This window comes from Pan paniscus, chromosome 22 (genome assembly GCF_029289425.2).
Source record: "Pan paniscus chromosome 22, NHGRI_mPanPan1-v2.0_pri, whole genome shotgun sequence".
Taxonomy (NCBI): domain Eukaryota; kingdom Metazoa; phylum Chordata; class Mammalia; order Primates; family Hominidae; genus Pan; species Pan paniscus.
Window position 1 is genome coordinate 36203789 of NC_073271.2, and position 21162 is coordinate 36224950.

At 41.1% G+C, this 21162-nt stretch overlaps 1 protein-coding gene across 3 annotated transcripts in view; it reads right to left on the reverse strand.

The window, feature by feature from the left end:
* DSCAM (DS cell adhesion molecule) overlaps positions 1-21162 on the reverse strand; it is an 827811-nt gene that overhangs the window by 92714 nt on the left and 713935 nt on the right. For all 3 annotated transcript variants that reach the window (XM_034948080.3, XM_063601284.1, XM_063601283.1), the window contains exon 20: positions 19000-19133. In XM_034948080.3, the coding sequence (XP_034803971.3) occupies positions 19000-19133 (134 nt within the window). The remainder of the gene's footprint in view (positions 1-18999; positions 19134-21162) is intronic.

Genomic DNA, 21162 nt, shown 5'->3' on the forward strand with positions numbered 1-21162 from the left:
TAATGCCTAGTGGACTAACAACCACTGAGAACAATATGAGAAGAAAACTGAAATATAGCTTCAACAGAAAGATTGAGTAGTTATTGGCTTGTTCACTGTGTGATATGGGTTGGCTGTGTCCCCACCCAAATCTCACCTTGAATTGTAGTTCCCACAATCCCCATGTGCCGTGGGAGGGACCCCGTGGGAGGTAACTGAATCATGGGTGTGGTTACCCTCATGCTGTTCTTGTGATAGTGAGTGAGTTCTCATGAGACCTGGCTTTATAAGGGGCATTTCCCGCCTTGGTTCTGCACTTCCTCTTGCTGCTGCCACGTGAAGAAGGACATGTTTGTGTCCCCTTCCACCATGATTGTAAGTTTCCTAAGGCCTCCCCAGCCATGCTGAACTGTAAGTCAATTAAACCTCTTTCCTTTGTAAGTCACTCAATCTTGAGTATGTCTTTATTAGCAGTGTGAGAACAGACACTGTGAATAGGATAACAGGGAAAAAAGACCACTATTAAATGATAAACTTATAAAAAACAACATAGACTTCCCTTCCACTTTCTTAAAGAATAGAAGTCAAATAAATAGGCAAAAATTGCACACAAAAAACTGAGAAGATTTAGAACCACATTCCATATCTATTAAGATAATCATGTAGTTTTTGTCCTTACTTCTGTTTATGTGATGAATCACATTTATTGATTGAGTATGTTGAACCAACCTTGCATCCTGGGAATAAAGCCTACTTGATCATGGTGGATAAGTGTATTAGCCCATTTTTATACTGCTATGAAGAAATACCAGAGACTGTGTAATTTATAAAGAAAAAGAAGTTTAATGGACTCACAGTTCCACATGGCTGGGGAGGCTTTAAAATCATGGCAGAAGGCGAAGGAGGAGCAAAGGCATGTCTTACATGGTGGCAGACAAGAGAGCATGTGCAGGGGAACTGCTCTTTATAAAACCATCAGAACTCATGAGACTTATTCACTATCATGAGAACAGCACAGGAAAATCCGCCCCCATGATTCAATTACCTTCCACCGGGTCTTTCCCATGACACATGGAGAAAATGTGAGGTACAATTCAAGAAGAGATTTGAGTGGAGACACAGCCAAACTATATCAATAAGCTTTTTGATGTATTGCTGGATTCAGTTTTTCAGTATTTTGTTGAGATTTCTGCATTGATGTTCATCAAGGATGTTCTCCTGAAGTTTTCTTTTTTGTCATATCTCTGCCAGATTTGGGTATCAGGATGATGCTGGCCTCATAGAACGAGTTAGGGAGGAGTCCCCCCTCCTAGATTTTTTGGAATAGTTTCAATAGGAATGGTACCAGCTCTTCTTTGTATATCTTGTAGAATTGAGCCATGAATCCATCTAATCTTGGGCTTTTTTCATTTGGTAGGCTACTTATTCCTGCCTCAACTTCAGAACTCATTATTGGTATGTTCGGGGATTCAATTTCTTCCTATTTCAGTCTTGGGAGAGTGTATGTGTCCAGGAATTTATCCATTTCTTCTAGATTTTCTAGTTTATGTGCATAGAGGTGTTCATAATATTCTCTGATGGTTGTTTGTATTTCTGTGGGGCCAATGGTAACATCCCACTTATTTATTCTGTTTGTACTTGTTTGAATCTTGTCACTTTTTTTCTTTATTATCCTAGCTAGTGGTCTATCTGTTTTATTTTTTTTTCAAAAAACTAGCTCCTGGATTTGTTGATCCATTGAATGGTTTTTCATGTCTCTATCTCCTTCTGTTCAGCTCTGATTTTGATTATTTCTTGTCTTTTGCTAGCTTTGGGATTTGTTTGTTCTTGATTCTCTAGTTCTTCTAGCTGTGATGTTAGGTTGTTAACTTGAGACCTTTCTAACTTTTTGACGTGGGCATTTAGTACTATAAATTTCTCTCTTAACACTGCCTTAGCAGTGTCTCAGAGATTCTGGTACATTGTATCTTTGTTCTTATTAGTTTCAAAGAACTTCTTGATTTCTGTCTTAATTTCATTATTTACCCCCAAAGTCATTCAGGAGCAGGTCATTCAATTTCCATGTAATTTGTATAGTTTTAAGTGAATTTCTTAGTATTGATTTTGAATTTGATTGTGCTGTGGTCTGAGAGACTGTTACGACTTCAGTTCTTTTGCATTTGCTGAGGAGTGTTTTACTTCTGATTAATATGATCAAATTTACAGTAAGTGCCATGTAGCAATGAGAAGAATGTATATTCTGTTGTTTGGGGGTGGAGAGTTCTGTAAATATCTTTCATATCCATTTGAGTTCTGTAGATATTTATCAAATCCATCTAATTCAGGACCTGAGGTCAGGTCCTGAATATCTTTGTTAATTTTTTGCCTCAATGATCTGTCTAATATTGTCAGTGGGGTGTTAAAGTCTCCCATTGTTATTGGGTGGGAGTCTAAGTCTCTTTGATGGTCTCTAAGAACTTGCTTTATGAACCTGGGTGCTCCCATGTTGGATGTATATATATTTAGGATAGTTAGATCTTCTTGAATTGAACCCTTTACCATTATGTAAAATATAGGATGATGTAAATTTAGGACAGTTAGATCTTTGTCTTTTTTGTTCTTTGTTGGTTTAAAGTCTGTTTTGTCAGAAACTAGGATTGCAACCCCTGCTTTTTTCTGTTTTTGATTTGCTTACTGGATTTTCCTCCATCCCTTTATTTTGAGCCAATGTGATTATCTCAAATAGATGCAGAAAAGGCTTTTGATAAAATCCAACATCCATTCATGTTAAAAACTCTCAATAAACTAGTTATTGAAGGAACACACCTCAAAGTATTATGACCCATATATGACAAACCCACAGCCAACATCATACTGAATGGGCAAAAGCTGGAAGTATTCCCCTTGAAAACTGGCACAAGACAAGGATGCCCTCTCTCACCACTCCTACTCAACACAGTATTGGAAGTTCTGGCCAGGGCAATCAGGCAAGAGAAAGAAATAAAAGGCATTCAAACAGGAAGAGAGGAAGTCAAACTATCCCTATTTGTAGATGGCATGATTCCATATCTAGAAAATTCCATCATCTCAGCCCAAAAGCTTCTTAAGCTGATAAACAACTTCAGTAAAGTCTCAGGATAGCGCGAAAATCACTAGCATTCCTATCCCCTAACAACAGTCAAGCTGACAGCCAAATCAGGAACAAACTCCCATTCACAACTGCCACAAAAAGAATAAAGTACCTTGGAATGAAGCTAACTAGGATGGTGAGAGATCCCTACAAGGAGAACTACAAACTACTGCTCAAAGAAATCAGAGATGACACAAACAAATGGAAAAACATTTCATGCTCATGAATAGGAAGAATCAATATCTTAAAATGGCTATACTACCCACGCAACTTATAGATTCATGCTATTCTCATTAAACTACCATTAAGATTCTTCACAGAACTAGAAAAAACTATTTTAAAAATTCAGTTGGAACCAAAAAGAGCCCAAACAGCCAAGGCAATCCTAAGGAAAAAGAACAAAGCTAGAAGCATCATGCTACTGGACTTCAAACTATACTACAGGGCTACAGTAACCAAAACAGCATGGTTCTGGTACAAGAACAGACACATAGACCAATGGAACAGAATAAAGAACCCAGAAATAAGACCACACATCTACAACTATCTAATCTTCAACAAACCTGACAAAAACAAGCAATGGGGAAAGGACTCCCTATTCAATAAATGGTGCTGGGATAACTAGCTAGCCATATGCAGAAGATTGAAGCTGGCTCCCTTCCTTACACGATATACAAAAATCAACTCAAGATGGATTAAAAAATGTAAATGTGAAACCTAAAGCTAAAAACACTCTGGAAGACAGCCTAGGCAATACTATTCAGGACATAGGCATGGGCAAAGATTTCATGATGAAGACACCAATAGCAATTTGCAACAACAACAAAAATGGACAAATGGGATCAAGTAAATGAAAGAGCTTCTGTGCAGCAAAAGAAATTATCAACAGAGTAAACAGCTGACAGAATGGGAGAAAATTTTTGCAAACTATGCATCTGACAAAGGTCTAATATTCAGCCTTTATAAGAAACGTAAACAAATTTACAAGAAAAAAATAAACAATCCGATAAAATGTGGGCAGAGGACATGAATAGACACTTTTCAAAAGAGAACCTACATGCAGCCAACAAGCATAGGAAAAGCTCAACATCACTGATCATTAGAGAAATGCAAATCAGGGGTGTGGAGCCAAGATGGCGGAATAGGAACAGCTCCAGTCTACAGCTCCCAGTGTGAGCGACGCAGAAGATGGGTGATTTCTGCATTTCCAACTGAGGTACCAGGTTCATCTCACTGGGGAGTGTCAGACAGTGGACGCAGGACAGCGGGTGCAGCGCACCAAGCATGAGCCGAAGCAGGGCGAGGCATCGCCTCACCCGGGAAGCACAAGGGTTCAGGGGATTCCCTTTCCTAGTTAAAGAAAGGGTGACAGACGGCACCTGGAAAATCGGGTCACTCCCACCCTAATACTGCACTTTTCTGATGGTCTTAGCAAACGGCACACCAGGAGATTATATCCCGTGCCTTGCTTGGAGGGTCCTATGCCCACAGAGCCTCACTCATTGCTAGCACAGCAGTCTGAGATCAAACTGCAAGGTGGCAGTGAAGCTGGGGGAGGGGTGCCCACCATTGCGGAGGCTTGAGTAGGTAAACAAAGTGGCTGGGAAGCTCAAACTGGGTAGAGCCCACCGCAGCTCAAGGAGGCCTGCCTGCCTCTGTAGACTCCACCTCTGGGGGCAGGACATAGCCAAACAAAAGGCAGCAGAAACCTCTGAACACTTAAATGTCCCTGTCTGACAGCTTTGAAGAGAGTAGTGGTTCCCCTAGCATGCAGCTGGAGATCTGAGAACAGACAGACTGCCTCCTCAAGTGGGTCCCTGACCCCCGAGTAGCCTAACTGGGAGGCACCCACCAGTGGGGCAGACTGACACCTCACACGGCCGGGTACTCCTCTGAGACAAAATTTCCAGAGGAAAGATCAGGCAGCAACATTTGCTGTTCACCAATATCCACTGTTCTGCAGCCTCCGCTGCTGATACTCAGGCAAACAGGGTCTGAAGAGGACCTCCAGCAAACTCCAACAGACCTTCACCTGAGGGTCCTGACTGTTAGAAGGAAAACTAACAAACAGAAAGGACATCCACACCAAAACCCCATCTGTACGTCACCATCATCAAAGGCCAAAGGTAGATAAAACCACAAAGATGGGGAAAAAACAGAGCAGAAGAACTGGAAACTCTAAAAATCAGAGTGCCTCTCCTCCTCCAAAGGAACGTAGCTCCTCACCAGCAACAGAACAAAGCTGGATGGAAAATGATTTTGATGAGTTGAGAGAAGAAGGCTTCAGATGATCAAACGACTCAGAGCTAAAGGAGGAAGTTCGAACCCATGGCAAAGAAGTTAAAAACCTTGAAAAAAATTAGACGAATGGCTAACTAGAATAATCAATGCAGAGAAGTCCTTAAAGGACCTGATGGAGCTGAAAACCACAGCATGAGAACTACGTGACGAATGCACAAGCCTCAGTAGCTGATTCAATCAACTGGAAGAAAGGGTATCAGTGATGGAAGATCAAATGAATGAAATGAAGTGAGAAGAGAAGTTTAGAGAAAAAAGAATAAAAAGAAATGAACAAAGCCTCCAAGAAATATGGGACTATGTGAAAAGACCAAATCTACATCTGATTGGTGTGCCTGAAAGTGACGGGGAGAATGGAACCAAGTTGGAAAACACTCTGCAGGATATTATCCAGGAGAACTTCCCCAATCTAGCAAGGCAGGCCAACATTCAAATTCAGGAAATAGAGAACACCACAAAGATACTCCTTGAGAAGAGCAACTCCAAGACACATAATTGTCAGATTCACCAAAGTTGAAATGAAGGAAAAAATGTTAAGGGCAGCCAGAGAGAAAGGTCGGGTTACTCACAAAGGAAAGCCTATCAGACTAAGAGCTGATCTCTCAGCAGAAACTCTACAAGCCAGAAGAGAGTGGGGGCCAATATTCAACATTCTTAAAGAAAAGAATTTTCAACCCAGAATTTCATATCCAGCCAAACTAAGCTTCATAAGTGAAGGAGAAATAAAATACTTTACAGACAAGCAAATGCTGAGAGATTTTGTCACCACCAGGCCTGCCCTAAAAGAGCTCCTGAAGGAAGCACTAAACATGGAAAGGAACAACCGGTACCAGTCACTGCAAAAACATGCCAAATTGTAAAGACTGTCGAGGCTAGGAAGAAACTGCATCAACTAACGAGCAAAATAACCAGCTAACATCATGATGACATGATCAAATTCACACATATCAATATTAACCTTAAATGTAAATGGGCTAAATGCTCCAATTAAAAGACACTGACTGGCAAATTGGATAAAGAGTCAAGACCCATCAGTGTGCTGTATTCAGGAAACCCATCTCATATGCAGAGACACACATAGGCTCAAAATAAAGGGTTGGAGGAAGATCTACCAAGCAAATAGAAAACAAAAAAAGGCAGGGGTTGCAATCCTAGTCTCTGATAAAACAGACTTTAAACCAACAAAGATCAAAAGAGACAAAGAAGGCCATTACGTAATTGTGAAGGGATCAATTCAACAAGAAGAGCTAACTATCCTAAATATATACGCACCCAATACAGGAGCACTCAGATTCATAAAGCAAGTCCTTAGAGACCTACAAAGAGACTTAGACTCCCACACAATAATAACGGGAGACTTTAACACCCCACGGTCAACATTAGACAGATCAACGAGACAGAAAGTTAACAAGGATATCCAGGAAGTGAACTCAGCTCTGCACCAAGCGGACCTAATAGACATCTACAGAACTCTCCATCCCAAATCAACAGAATATACATTCTTTTCAGCACCACACCACACCTATTCCAAAATTGACCACATAGTTGGAAGTAAAGCTCTCCTCAACAAATGTAAAAGAACAGAAATTATAACAAACTGTCTCTCAGACCACAGTGCAATCAAACTAGAACTCAGGATTAAGAAACTCACTCAATACCACTCAACTGCATGGAAACGGAACAACCTGCTCCTGAATGACTACTGGGTACATAACGAAATGAAGGCAGAAATAAAGATGTTCCTTGAAACCAATGAGAACAAAGACACAACATACCAGAATCTCTGGGACACATTTAAGACAGTATGTAGAAGGAAATTTATAGCACTAAATGCCCACAAGAGAAAGCAGGAAAGATCTAAAATTGACACCCTAACATCACAATTAAAAGAACTAGAGAAGCAAGAGCAAACACATTCAAAAGCTAGCAGAAGGCAAGAAATAGCTAAGATCAGAGCAGAACTGAATGAAATAGAGAAACAAAAAACCCTTGAAAAAATCAATGAATCCAGGAGGTGGTTTTTTGAAAAGATCAACAAAATTGATAGACCGCTAGCAAGACTAATAAAGAAGAAAAGAGAGAAGAATCAAACACACCCAATACAAATGATAAAGGGGATATCACCACCAATCCCACAGAAATACAAACTACCATCAGAGAATACTATACACACCTCTATGCAAATAAACTAGAAAATCTAGAAGAAATGGTAAAATTCCTTGACAAATACACCCTCCCAAGACTAAAACAGAAAGAAGTTGAATCTCTGAATAGACCAATAAGAGGCTCTGAAATTGAGGTAATAATTAATAGCTTACCAACCAAAAAAAGTCCAGGACCAGATGGATTCACAGCCAAATTCTACCAGAGGTACAAGGAGGAGCTGGTACCATTCCTTCTGAAACTATTTCAATCAATAGAAAAAGAGGAAATCCTCCCTAACTCATTTTATGAGGCCAGCATCATCCTGATACCAAAGCCTGGCAGAGACACAACAAAAAAAGGGAATTTTAGACCAATATCCCTGATGAACATCGATGCAAAAATCCTCAGTAAAATACTGGCAAACCGAATAAGCACATCAAAAAGCTTATCCACCATGATCAAGTGGGCTTCATCCCTGGGATGCAAGGCTGGTTCAATATACGCAAATCAATAAATGTAATCCAGCATATAAACAGAACCAAAGACAAAAACCACATGATTATCTCAATAGATGCAGAAAAGGCCTTTGACAAAATTCAACAATCCTTCATGCTAAAAACTCTCAATAAATTAGGTATTGATGGGACGTATCTCAAAATCATAAGAACTATCTATGACAAACCCACAGCCAATATCATACTGAATGGGCAAAAACTGGAAGCATTCCCTTGAAAACTGGCACAAGACAGGGATGCCCTCTCTCACCACTCCTATTCAACATAGTGTTGGAAGTTCTGGCCAGGGCATTCAGGCAGGAGAAGGAAATAAAGGGTATTCAAGTAGGGAAAGAGGAAGTCAAATTGTCCCTGTTTGCAGATGACATGATTGTATATCTAGAAAACCCCATCGTCTCAGCCCAAAATCTCCTTAAGCTGATAAGCAATTTCAGCAAAGTCTCAGGATACAAAATCAATGTGCAAAAATCACAAGCATTCTTATACACCAATAACAGATAAACAGAGAGCCAAATCATGACTGAACTCCCATTTACAACTGCTTCAAAGAGAATAAAATACCTAGGAATCCAACTTACAAGGGATGTGAAGGACCTCTTCAAGCAGAACTACAAACCACTGCTCAAGGAAATAAAAGAGGATACAAACAAATGGAAGAACATTCCATGCTCATGGGTAGCAAGAATCAATATTGTGAAAATGGCCATACTGCCCAAGGTAATTTATAGATTCAATGCCATCCCCATCAAGCTACCAATGACTTTCTTCATAGAATTGGAAAAAACTACTTTAAAGTTCATATGGAACAAAAAAAGAGCCCACATCGCCAAGTCAATCCTAAGCCAAAAGAACAAAGCTGGAGGCATCACGCTACCTGACTTCAAACTATACTACAAGGCTACAGTAACCAAAACAGCATGGTACTGGTACCAAAACAGAGATATAGACCAATGGAACAGAACAGAGCCCTCAGAAATAATGCTGCATATCTACAACTATCTGATCTTTGACAAACCTGACAAAAACAAGAAATGGGGAAAGGATTCCCTATTTAATAAATGGTACTGGGAAAACTGGCTAGCCATATGTAGAAAGCTGAAACTGGATCCCTTCCTTACATCTTATACAAAAATTAATTCAAGATGGATTAAAGACTTAAATGTTAGACCTAAAACCATAAAAACCCTAGAAGAAAACTTTGGCAATACCATTCAGGACATAGGCATGGGCAAGGACTTCATGTCTAAAACACCAAAAGCAATGGCAACAAAAGCGAAAATTGACAAATGGGATCTAATTAAACTAAAGAGCTTCTGCACAGCAAAAGAGACTACCATCAGACTGAACAGGCAACCTACAGAATGGGAGAAAATTTTTGCAATCTAATCATCTGACAAAGGGCTAATATCCAGAATCTACAATGAACTCAAACAAATTTACAAGAAAAAAACAAACAACCCCATCAAAAAGTGGGTGAAGGATACGAACAGACACTTCTCAAAAGAAGACATTTATGCAGCCAAAAGACACACGACAAAATGCTCATCATCACTGGCTGTTAGAGAAATGCAAATCAAAACCACAATGAGATACCATCTCACACCAGTTAGAATGGCTATCATTAAAAAGTCAGGAAACAACAGGTGTTGGAGAGGATGGGGAGAAATAGGAACACTTTTACACTGTTGGTGGGACTGTAAACTAGTTCAACCATTGTGGAAGTCAGTGTGGCGATTCCTCGGGGATCTAGAACTAGAAATACCATTTGACCCAGCCATCCTATTACTGGGTATATACCCAAAGGATTATAAAACATGCTGCTATAAAGACACATGCACACGTATGTTTATTGTGGCACTATTCACAATAGCAAAGACTTGGAACCAACCTAAATGTCCAGCAATGATAGACTGGATTAAGAAAATGTGGCACATATACACCACGGAACACTATGCAGCCATAAAAAAGGATGAGTTCATGTCCTTTGTAGGGACATGGAAGAAGCTGGAAACCATCATTCTCAGCAAACTATCGCAAGGAGAAAAAACCAAACACCGCAAGTTCTCACTCATAGGTGGGAATTGAACAATGAGAACACATGGACACAGGAAGGGGAACATCACACACTGGAGCCTGTTGTGGGGTGTGGGGACGGGGGAGGAATAGCATTAGGAGATATACCTAATGCTAAATGACTAGTTAATGGGTGCAGCACACCAACATGGCACATGTATACATATGTAACAAACCTGCACGTTGTGCACATGTACCCTAAAACTTAAAGTATAATAATAATAAAAAAGAAATGCAAATCAAAACCACGATGAGATATCATCTCACACCAGGCAGAATGACTATTATTAGAAAGCCAAAAAATAACAGATGCTGGTGAGGTTGTGGAGAAAAAGGGATGCTTATACACTGTTGATGGGAGTATAAATTAGTTCAGGCATTGTGGAAGACAGTGTGGCAACTCCTCAAAGACCTAATGACAGAAATACCATTTGACCTGGCAATCCCATTACTGGGTATATACCCAAAGGAATAGAAATCATTATGTTATAAAGACACATGCACACATATATTCATTGCAGCTCTATTCACAATAGCAAAGATGTGAAATCAATCTAAATGCCCATCAATGATAGACTAGATAAAGAAAATGTGATAAATATACACCATAGAATACTATGCAGCCATGAAAAAGAACAAGATCATGTCCTTTGCAGAGATGGATGGAGCTGGATGCCATTATTCTTAGCAAACTAACATGGAAATAGAAAAACAAATACCACATGTTCTCACTTGTATGTGGTAGCTAAATTATGAGAACATACACACACATAGAGGGGAACAACACACAACACAACAACAACACACACCTTTCAGAGGGTGGAGGGTGAGAGGAGGGGGAGGATCAGGAAAAACTACTAATGGGTATTAGGATTAATACTTGGGTGATGAAATAATCTGTAAAACAAACTTTTGTGACACAAGTTTACCTATATAAGAAATCTGCACATGTTACCCCTGAACTTAAAAGTTAAAAAATAATGAACTGCATTCCATTAGAACTAGCTGTGAAATAAAAAGATATTTCCAAGAAAGCTTCAGGAATAGACTTCCCAAGAAATTTTATAAAACCAGAATTGATTTTCATATGTCTGGGATATTTAGATGTAGGCTTGCCTCAAAGAAACCCTTCGAGGTTTTTTCCAGCCATATGATTCCATGACAGGATGCTGGGGCTACAATAATGCTTGGTTGATCCAAGAACATACAGAGCCTAGCATCTGCCTGCCATGTAGAAGCACTCCACAAAGGTCTCATGTACATGATTCATTACATGTGCGTAAATGGAATACGATTGTCTATTTTTAGGCCAACTTGTGGTATCTCCATAATTTTCAGATTTTCCATTATTAAAAAAAAAAAAGAGATTCGACCGGGTGCGGTGGCTCACGTCTGTAATCCCAGCACTTTGGGAGGCCAAGGCGGGCGGATCATGAGGTCAGGAGATCGAGACCATCCTGGCTAACACAGTGAAACCTCATCTCTACTAAAAATACAAAACATTAGCCAGGCATGGTGGCGGGCGCCTGTAGTCCCAGCTACTTGGGAGGCCGAGGCAGGAGAATAGCATGAACCCGGGAGGCAGAGTTTGCAGTAAGCCGGGATCGCACCATTGCACTCCAGCCTGGGTGACAGAGTGAGACTCTGTCTCAAAAAAAAAAAAAAAAAAAAAAAAGATTCATCCTTAAGTCATTTAAATAAAATGATGGAAGAATGATTTCTATGTAAGTGATTTAAAAGCACAGGCACTTGATCCAAACCCTTCTGGGATACAAAGCATCCCAAAGTACATAACACAATTTCTTGCCTTATTAAGCTACAGCTTCATTACACAATTTAACCTCTTTTAGATGACTCACAGTCATCATCTATAAAATTTAATTCAACACACATTTGAGGAACATCCACTATTTCAGCACAATACCAGGTTTGCCAGTCTATGCCCATGTCTAACAATAACGCAAGAGATTGCGGTTATGTCAAAGTGAGGTTGAAAGTCAGTGCTGGGAGTACTGAGGCAGGATGGAACTGGGATCCCAGGGAAGGCAGGTAAGCATCAGGACAAAGAGCTCAGCCCCCTGTGGGTTGCAGATCCCATCTTCCTTTGCTAACCTGCGTGACCCTGGCCAGATTGTAGAGTCTTCATTTCAGTATCACTGAATGAAGATAACAATCATAACACCTCCTGCGTAAGGTAGTCACCAGAATTAACTGATGCAAAACAGTATTTTTAAAAATGTGAGTCATAGGAGGAATTTAATGGAACACGACAATCACTTTAAAAACAAAATGAAATAGAATAGAAAAAAAGTCAAATGGAACAGAAAATATCAGAGGGCATCACGTGTAGTAAATGTAAGTTTGTGGTGTGCGAGTACTTTCGTGGTGTGATTATAACTTTTATTTTCTATCGTGGGTCACCATAGGGCAAGTTCAAAAACCATAGGTATAAAGCTTTTGGCACTCAGGGCCTAACGTGTAGCCAGTGATAAAAAATGGTGAAATAAAAATATAGCATTTAAGTTGAGCTTTAAACAATAAACATTTTTACCGAAGAGGATGAAATGGAAAAGGCAAGAAAAACCCAATACACGTACACACACACACACATACACACACACACACACACACATACACACACACACATACACACACATACACACACGTGCACAAATGCAGACACATATGAGACATGGTATTACTTAGATATTGGATGGAAGAAGGTTTTTAGAATATGAAACTAGACAGGAGTTGCAGCTGGATTGTGGAAATCTATCTAGGTCATATTGAGAATTTTGAATGTCTTTAGGTAAAAACTGCGAAGTCATCCAAGAAATTTGCACTAGGAAATAACACGCTCAGATTCAGAATTGGAAAAAGGAATTGTGACAGGGATGTGGACAACAGACTGGGAGTTGAGCCTGGCAGTGGGAAGGCTTCTGACTTGGTTTTGATTCTCCAAGGGAGGACCTGAAGCAAGGCAATGGCATTGGGTGTGAAAGGAAGGAGATTAAGACATTGCATTGGGAGGCCGAGGCAGGCTGATCACTTGAGGTCAGAAGTTCGAGAGCAGCCCGGCCAAGATGGTGAAACCCCATCTCCACTAAAACCACAGAAATTAGCCCGGTGGGGTGGCGGGTGCCTGTAATCCCAGCTACTCAGGAGGCTGAGGCAGGAGAATCGTTTGAACCTGGGAGGTGGAGGTTGCAGTGAGCCGAGATTGCACCACTGCACTACAGCCTGGCGACAGAGTGAAACTCCGTCTCAAAACAAACAAAAACAACAACAAAAAAGACATTGCAGAGAGCTCTTGTGACATGATGTCACTTTGCTCATTTATTTCCTCTGATCATATTACCCTTTCCTGCCTCTGATTCATCAGGTAAAATTCTTCTCTTCCTGCAAGCCAGGGCTAGCTATGTGTTCCAAGCAACCATCTCTGGCCATATGTTTGAGTGACACCCAGTCCGCGCTCCTGCACTGTGCTGTGCACATCACTGCTGTGTCCTCTGTCACATCACACAGAAGGGTGACATTGTCTAGTGTTTCCTGCCTTCCCTGGAACTTCTGGGTATGGGTTTGGAGCGTACGTCATGGTCCCTTTGTGGTTAAGACATGGACCAGAATCTTATGACAGATTCCGGCTCATGATTTGTGCTGGAGCCTTTACCTGCCTATGTCAGAGCCTCAGAGATTTCTTTCTCTTTGCATGAAACCTGCCTGGGTCCTTCCTGGAGTGAAGATAGCATGGCACAGACTACCACATACTCACAATGAGCATGATCGTGAAAGAAAAATAAAACCATTGGTTGTTGTACGGTTGCTGTAAATCACTGAGGTTTCAGGCCTGTTTGTGATGCCCCCTAACTCAGCATCTCTTGATTGATGTGATTCAGAACCTGGCTCAGAGCCTGGTGTGAGAGTAGTGCTCGATGTTTATTTGTGGTAAAAATGAATAAATGATTAGGAGAGGAACTATAGGTAGCTTGAAGGCTTCTGGTCAGAAGGCAGCAGATTTTGTTAGATCATCCCCTAAACCAGAACGCAGGAAAAGAGGGAGAGACAAGTATAAATGTGTCTGTGGGCACATTGAATGCGAAGTACTGGAGAGGTCTTCCTGAGTACGCAGATGGTGGTAAGCTGGAAATATAGGACTGACGGTTCTCTAAGATTGTCAGGATAGAGATAAAAAATGCGAACTCTTTAATTTCAGATGATAGTTACATTATAAGAACAGATTCAATGATCCACAGAGATAGTGAAAAATATTAAGAGATAAAGGAAGAATATTGGAAAATGCCTACATTTAAGGGTGGGAAGCAGAGGGACAAGAAGCAACAAAGAATAAAAAACATGATAATGGAAGCTAAGAGAAGGAGGATTTTAAAAGCAAATTGCTATCTAGTAGCGTCACTATATGCTACAGTGACATGAAATAGGGAGGGTACTGGGAGGGAGGAACGACGTTTTAATACAGCCAGGAGGTCCGTGCTCCGTGTGAGAGAGGAAGAATGAACACAGCAATGAGTATCACTGTAGATACAGATGAGCACGTTAGATGCTGCTTTCCAGATTCCACGTTATACCACTTTTCCACTCCTTGAGATTCCTGCACATTTCTGGTTCTCGGAAGTCCCCTTTTGCTCTCAGCCTGACTATGGCTTTATTTGATGCAGTCTGTGGCTGATTGGGAGGCAAACACACACCTGTTGCCTGGGGTGGGAAGCTGTCTGGACCTGGTGAGTTACTTCTTTGCCTCCCAGAAGACTTGTTTAATTCTAAGTTATGGGCTACAATGTGGAGAGCTTAATTGCCCAGGTCTTCTGGGTAAGAAGAGTAGTGGTGTATTCTCACTGATTAACTCAGCAACATTTATTGAGCACCTACTATGTACAGGAACTGAATAACATTATCATCTGAAGCTGAAATAACCAATGTGAATCACAGCTCAGAGATATTTTATGCCTTCTGATTTTTAGTTTTCATTAATGAGAAGTCTGTGCTTCCTAATTTTACATTTCTAAGCTCCGCAAATGAGATTAGCATTGTGAAACAGACAATGTCTATATAATAATGCTTATTTAATGTGTATACAGTAAAAGCAGTCTGTATGTAAAAGTTTTTCAGACTGCTTTTATGTAGACGGGAGCATTGGGGAGGAAATGAAGCTTGGCTGTTTTCTTCCTGGGACCTTAAAAGGGTTATCTCACGTCTTTGGATTTTCATTGCTTATAATAGATTGTTTGATCATTCAAACCATTATATATTAAAATTAATAGCCAGAATCCACAAATTATGTGGATGAGGCTCTGAATCAAATGACTTTTGAGATTTTGTGGTTTGAATCTCTGATTGGGGAGTTTAATATCTCATTGCACTGTTGGACCCCCGAGGGAAAGTTCATGTTCAGTCCACACCATCTTTAGACAACCTGTTTGTAGATTCATTCTCAGTTACCCTAACTTGTCATCTGGCCACATGCAAAGTTTCAAATTCTAATGTCTTTTTCTAAGCTAAACTGAGAGAGCACCATGAAATAAATGCCTATCAGCAGACATTATATGTCACATATTAGAGAAAAAAGCATGTCTATTTTAACAAGGTTCTTTCCCAAGAAGGGGAGATGAATTTGGGATCTTGAGAGAAAATGACATCAGCGAGGAGGTTAGCTGAGGGACTCTTATAAAAGGGACCAAATTACAAGGCATATTGTGTCCTGATTTATCCCCCTATGTTCTACATTTAACTATGAAATCATTTCAAAGAAAAAAAAAATTCAGATTTATGAGCAAGGAAAATATCTAGAGCTCATACTGTCCTCTGGTGGTCATTCGCACACATAGCCAGAAATGCAAACGCCTTGGAAAACTTGACAGCATCTAGTTTACCGCATCAAATTGCAGAAACTGATGAAAACAAAACAAAACAAAACAAAAAAACACCCTCCTTCCTGTACTTTAAAGTTCCTTGATCATTTCATATTTAAAACAGAATAATGGATACTATTTACAAGTATTCACCTCTGAAGAGAAATAATTGTCTCTGAGCTTGACTCTCACTGATACTATTTGATGTAAAAAATAGGTCTCGTGGTCTTAAATGATGGTTGATATAGATAGATAGGAAGGTGGATATGGAGAGGGAACTGTTTTTAGTTCACTTCACTTCAATGAGGATGCTCTGGGGTTCTGGGACCTCCTTGTAACACTTTCTAGGTATTATCTCCTGGAAGAACACAGGCACCTGCCCATCATATTTCTATGTCTCTAGTCTTTTTAGTATGGTCAAAAGGCAACACAGAGATACCCTGATAAAAATCTCAGCTGTTATTTCCCACCTTTTTCTGGTGGGTTTGCTCTCATTACTGTCTTTTTTTTTTTTTTTTTTTTTTTTTTTTTTTTTTGAGACAGAGTCTTGCTCTGTTGCCCAGGTTGGAGTGCAGTGGTGACATTTTGGCTCACTGCAACCTCCACCTCCCAGGTTCAAGAGTTTCTCCTGCCTCAGCCTCCTCCCAAGTACCTGAGATTACAGGCGTGTACCACCACACCTGGCTAATTTTTGTATTTTTTGTAGAGGCGGAGTTTCATATGTTGGCCAGGCTGGTCTCAAACTCCTGGCCTCAAGTGATCCTCCTGCCTTGGCTTCCCAAAGTGCTGGGATTACAGGCGTGAGCCACCGTGCCTTGCTGGCCCTCATTACTGTCCCTTTTGAGAGTGTGTTGTTAAGATCCTGGGCAGGTCAAATCCCATTGTTCTGTGGGTGAAGAGACAGGAGAAATCCTGGGGAAATGCGTTTCTACCCCATCTAACAACACCTGTGTGACTTTGTTTTCAGGATAGGATGTTTTTTCTTCCTTTTCTATTGCATGTAATTCTTAGGCCAGGAGGACAGAGCCAAATACAGCCTGTATCATCCACAAATAGGGGCTTTCTCAGTAAGCATCAGTCACTAAGGACTCATTTCAAGTAAGCCAGGTAGGGATTTTTAGTGCAGAGATAAAGATAAGATGATTGAGAAGACAAAATGAGAGGAAGCTGCTGGTGTTTCTATACCCTGCTAGGTGCTTTCTAGCCTGTTAGAGTCAAAAGAGCAAACGTGAATCCCATAGCAAAGAGATCAATGAATGAATGAGTGAATACTAATACAGATGCAATTCAAGTTCTAGTGGAAAATGAGTATACTTTATTTCAGCAATAATTTTTGTCTCTCTTTGGTGAATACGGGACATGTCAGTGCTAAGCAGAAAATTAGAAGCCACCCTGGGCATTGAGGGCACAATGGCTCAGCTTTTTTTTCAGTGTCTACGCTGCTCTCCATCTCTGGGCTTTTATGGTAGGATTCAGTAAGTGAGGATTAACAGCATATTGAAAACCACATAAGAAGCCCAGAAAAATGTTGTGGAGCCTAACTCTGACTATTTACATTTACATATTGACTTCAAGGGCAGAGTACTGCCATGAATGCATAAGCAGTAGAGAACACACCTTGCTTTTTCAGCAACAGACGGAACTTCATGGGCCAAGCAAGCCCACACACTCTCTCACGCTCACTGTTGGGGTACACCAGGCCTCAGGGGCCCCTGTGGACTCTGAGCCTGGGCAAACATATCACCTTGATTAAAAGATTAATCCATAAATTTGTTTGGGAATATTTTTCAGCCCTAACAAGGAAGGAGATTCCATCGCATGCTACAACATGGATGAACCTTGAGGATATCATGTCAAGTGAAATGAGCTGGTCACTAAATGACAAATGCTGTATCATTCCACATGCATGAGGTCCCTAGAAGAGTCAAATCCAGAGACAGAAAGTAGAATGGTGGGTGCCACGGGCTGGTGGGAGGGAGGGTAGGGAATTCGTGTTTAATAGGGACAGAGTTTCAGTTTTGTAGAGTTCTGGAGATGGATGGTGGTGATGGCTTCACAACAACGTGAAGGTATTAATACTGATGAACTCAATAATCAAAGTGGTCAAGAGGGTAAGTTTTACGTTATGTGTATTTTACCAGAAAGGAAACAAAACCAGTGTGTATATTCACTCAACAAACGCTTAGTGAATGACTACATGTGTCAAGTTCTATGCTGGCAGCTGGAGATACAAAGATGGAAGAGGCATGGCACCTGCTGCAGAAAATGTCATGTTTCTATGAAGACATCGTCAATTTTGGTGGGTCATTTTAATGTTTTCTTTTCTTTAAAATTTCCCTTTTTGATATGTTTTGGTGTGGTCTCAGAAGCAGTCTAACTTTATAATGATTATTCAGCAGGAATAATAAGAACGATAACAAAAACCACACTTTGAAATAGTAAATAACTTTTAGTTCCTTCACAGTGAACCAGGCTGACTGCTGTAACTGTAAGGGTAATAGATCTTCATTAAAGTCCCTCATTTCTAGCACAATAGGGTTTTGCCTGCTATTCTTTTCCCCGTGAGAGATGGATGAGGGAAAGAAGGGAGGGATAGGGTGGGAGGGAAGGAAGGAGGGAGGGAGGGAGGGAGAAGGGACGGAGGGAAGGCGTGAAGTGCCTACCATGATGAGTCCAACAGTAAAATCAATAGGTGTTGTCCACTGACTATCAATTAAGGCACAATCAAGGCCTCTGGGTTTTGATTTTGATCAGGCTGCTGGCAGTTTAGTGGGAACTCACCAAATAAACAATAATTCCAGACAATTGTCCCCCTTGTCATGATTCAGGAGCGTATTTTCAAATGAGGTGTAAATGAGGACTTTGTTTTGTATGTGGAGACAGCAGGGACAAAACAAAACCACTGGAAAGACCCAGGTAGGTGGGAAACAAAGGAACGAAACTGTCCAGTGCGAGCACCTGCAGCTCGTCCCTGGCAGACGCTTGAAAGGCACTCGGTTATTTACCAACTTACTGTGGGATAGGGGTGGGAGCAGAATACAGTGTACTTTCGGATGATGCCGTTCAGCTTGAGAGGGGGAAGCCAGGACACAAAGACCATGGAGGCTGAGGCCGCCGCTGCCTTCACACCCGCGGGAGGACCTGGAACTGGAAGAGCCGTGTGTTTAGTCACAAGGTGGGGCCTCAACTTGGGCTTGCGGACCCACGCTTCCCAACATGACCCCACTCCGCACTTACTGTTCAGCTCTTTCAGGATGAGCGTTATGGGTTCCGCTGTGCCCCCCCAAATGCATATGTTGAAGTCCTAACCCCCAGGACCACAGAATGACACTGTAATTGGAGGTAGGGTCTTTACAGAGGTAATCGAGTTAAAATGAGTTTGTTAGGGTGGTCCCTAATCCAGTACTTCTGGTGTCCTTATAAAAAGGGCCAGTTTGGACACAGAGACAGACATGTATAGAGGGAAGATGATGTGAAGACACAGGGAGAAGAGGGCATCTATAAGCCAGGGAGAGAAGCCCAGGACAGATGCTTGTCTCAAAGCTCTTAGAGAGAACCAGCCCTGCAGACACCTTGATTTTGGACTTCTGGCCTCCAGAACTCAGAGACAGCAAATAAATTCCTAATGTTGGAGTCTGTGGTCCTTTGTAGCTCTAGGACCTAATACGGTCAGTTCTAGTCCCTCTTGTCCTGGGGAGTCTTCCCAACCCACTTCAGCCCCTGGCAACTTCCTGCCTCTGGATAACTGGAGAATTAACTTCTGGATCAGTCTCATTTCTGCTGCAGTTTTTTGCTTTGAATGTACTGGGGATGAACCTTTTGGATCCTGAATTTGAGAAGCATGAGGGTGAACTACCTCAGCCATCAGAGACCCCACCCTCCCTCACCCTAGTCATTTTGTAATGGCATCACTTTGGGCTCAGGAGAGGTATGGAAATATTGTTGATGAATAGGGATTATTGGGTCAAAGATTCACAGTATCCATGTAAGACAAACTCTCCTCTGTAAACCAGCTAAGAAGGCAGAACACGCTGGCAGCAATACTAAGCATGATTTGGGAGTGAGATTGAAGGCATGTCCCACTCCTCTTGTTCTTTTATTTTCCAGGTTGAAGAGGTGATTGGGGGTGAGATGGCCAAGACAAGAAGATGCCAAAATGTCAAAGGTGCCAGTGAGGAAGGCATCAGAGCTCTTGCTTTGTTCCTCATTAACCTCACTGTCCATATGGAGGGCAACCACATTGATGGAGACATTGAAATTCAAACCAATAGAAGTCCCTTGCAAGCCCCTGGAGAAATCTGTGAGTCTTTTACTGCTTTGATGGCAATGCAACTGCTCAGTAAATTGTTTTGGAGTTGAATGTGCTTCTCATAATCGTCACCTTGACTCTTCTAAGTCTGCATAACAAAACCAAGAGCTCTGGTGAGAACTAACTTGGGTTGGACATAGTCACCATTTGAAAATATAAAATCTTGGTAATCCATTTTTGGCAAGTCTTGCTAACAGTGGAAGGTCTAGAAAAGGTAACACACATAAATGATAGATCCTGGGTTAAAAAATCCCTTGAGAACAAACCTCTAGCAGGTGAGGGTAAATGTCTAAGACATCCACAACCTAGTTCAGAGCTGCCAGGGTTCCTCCTGAACAACAAGGGCAGAGTGAACGTTTCCTGGGGATTTTAATCCTAGTAGACACCCCAGCTTAGCCAACACTCTCAGTCCTTTCCATAAAGCCCCTGGTTGGTGTTCACCACAGTGAACATTCTTGCTGGACAGCTTCTCTTTAGGAGGCCAAGTAGTTTAGCACCAACCAGTTGAATGGCTGCTGAAGAGGAGTCAGTTGTGTTTGTTTCCAACCTGTTTGTGACAATTGTACCTGTCATGGGTAGTACTGTAAGTTAATTAATTACGTAAACCAATGAAATTCAAGTGCAAGAGAAAGCTGTTTCTATGACAGTTAATGGGACTACTTTGGAAAGCCTTCCTTAGAGGTAAGTTAGAAAAGAAATTAAAAAGAGAAAGAAATGAAGGAGGGAAGAACAAAAGGAATGAAGGAGGGAAGGAAGGAAGAAAGGAAAGAGGGAAGAAAAAAGAAAGGAAGGAAGGAAGGAGGGAAGGAAGAAGGGAAGACAAAAGGAAAGAAGGATAAAAAAGAAAAGAAAGAAGAAAAGAAGGAA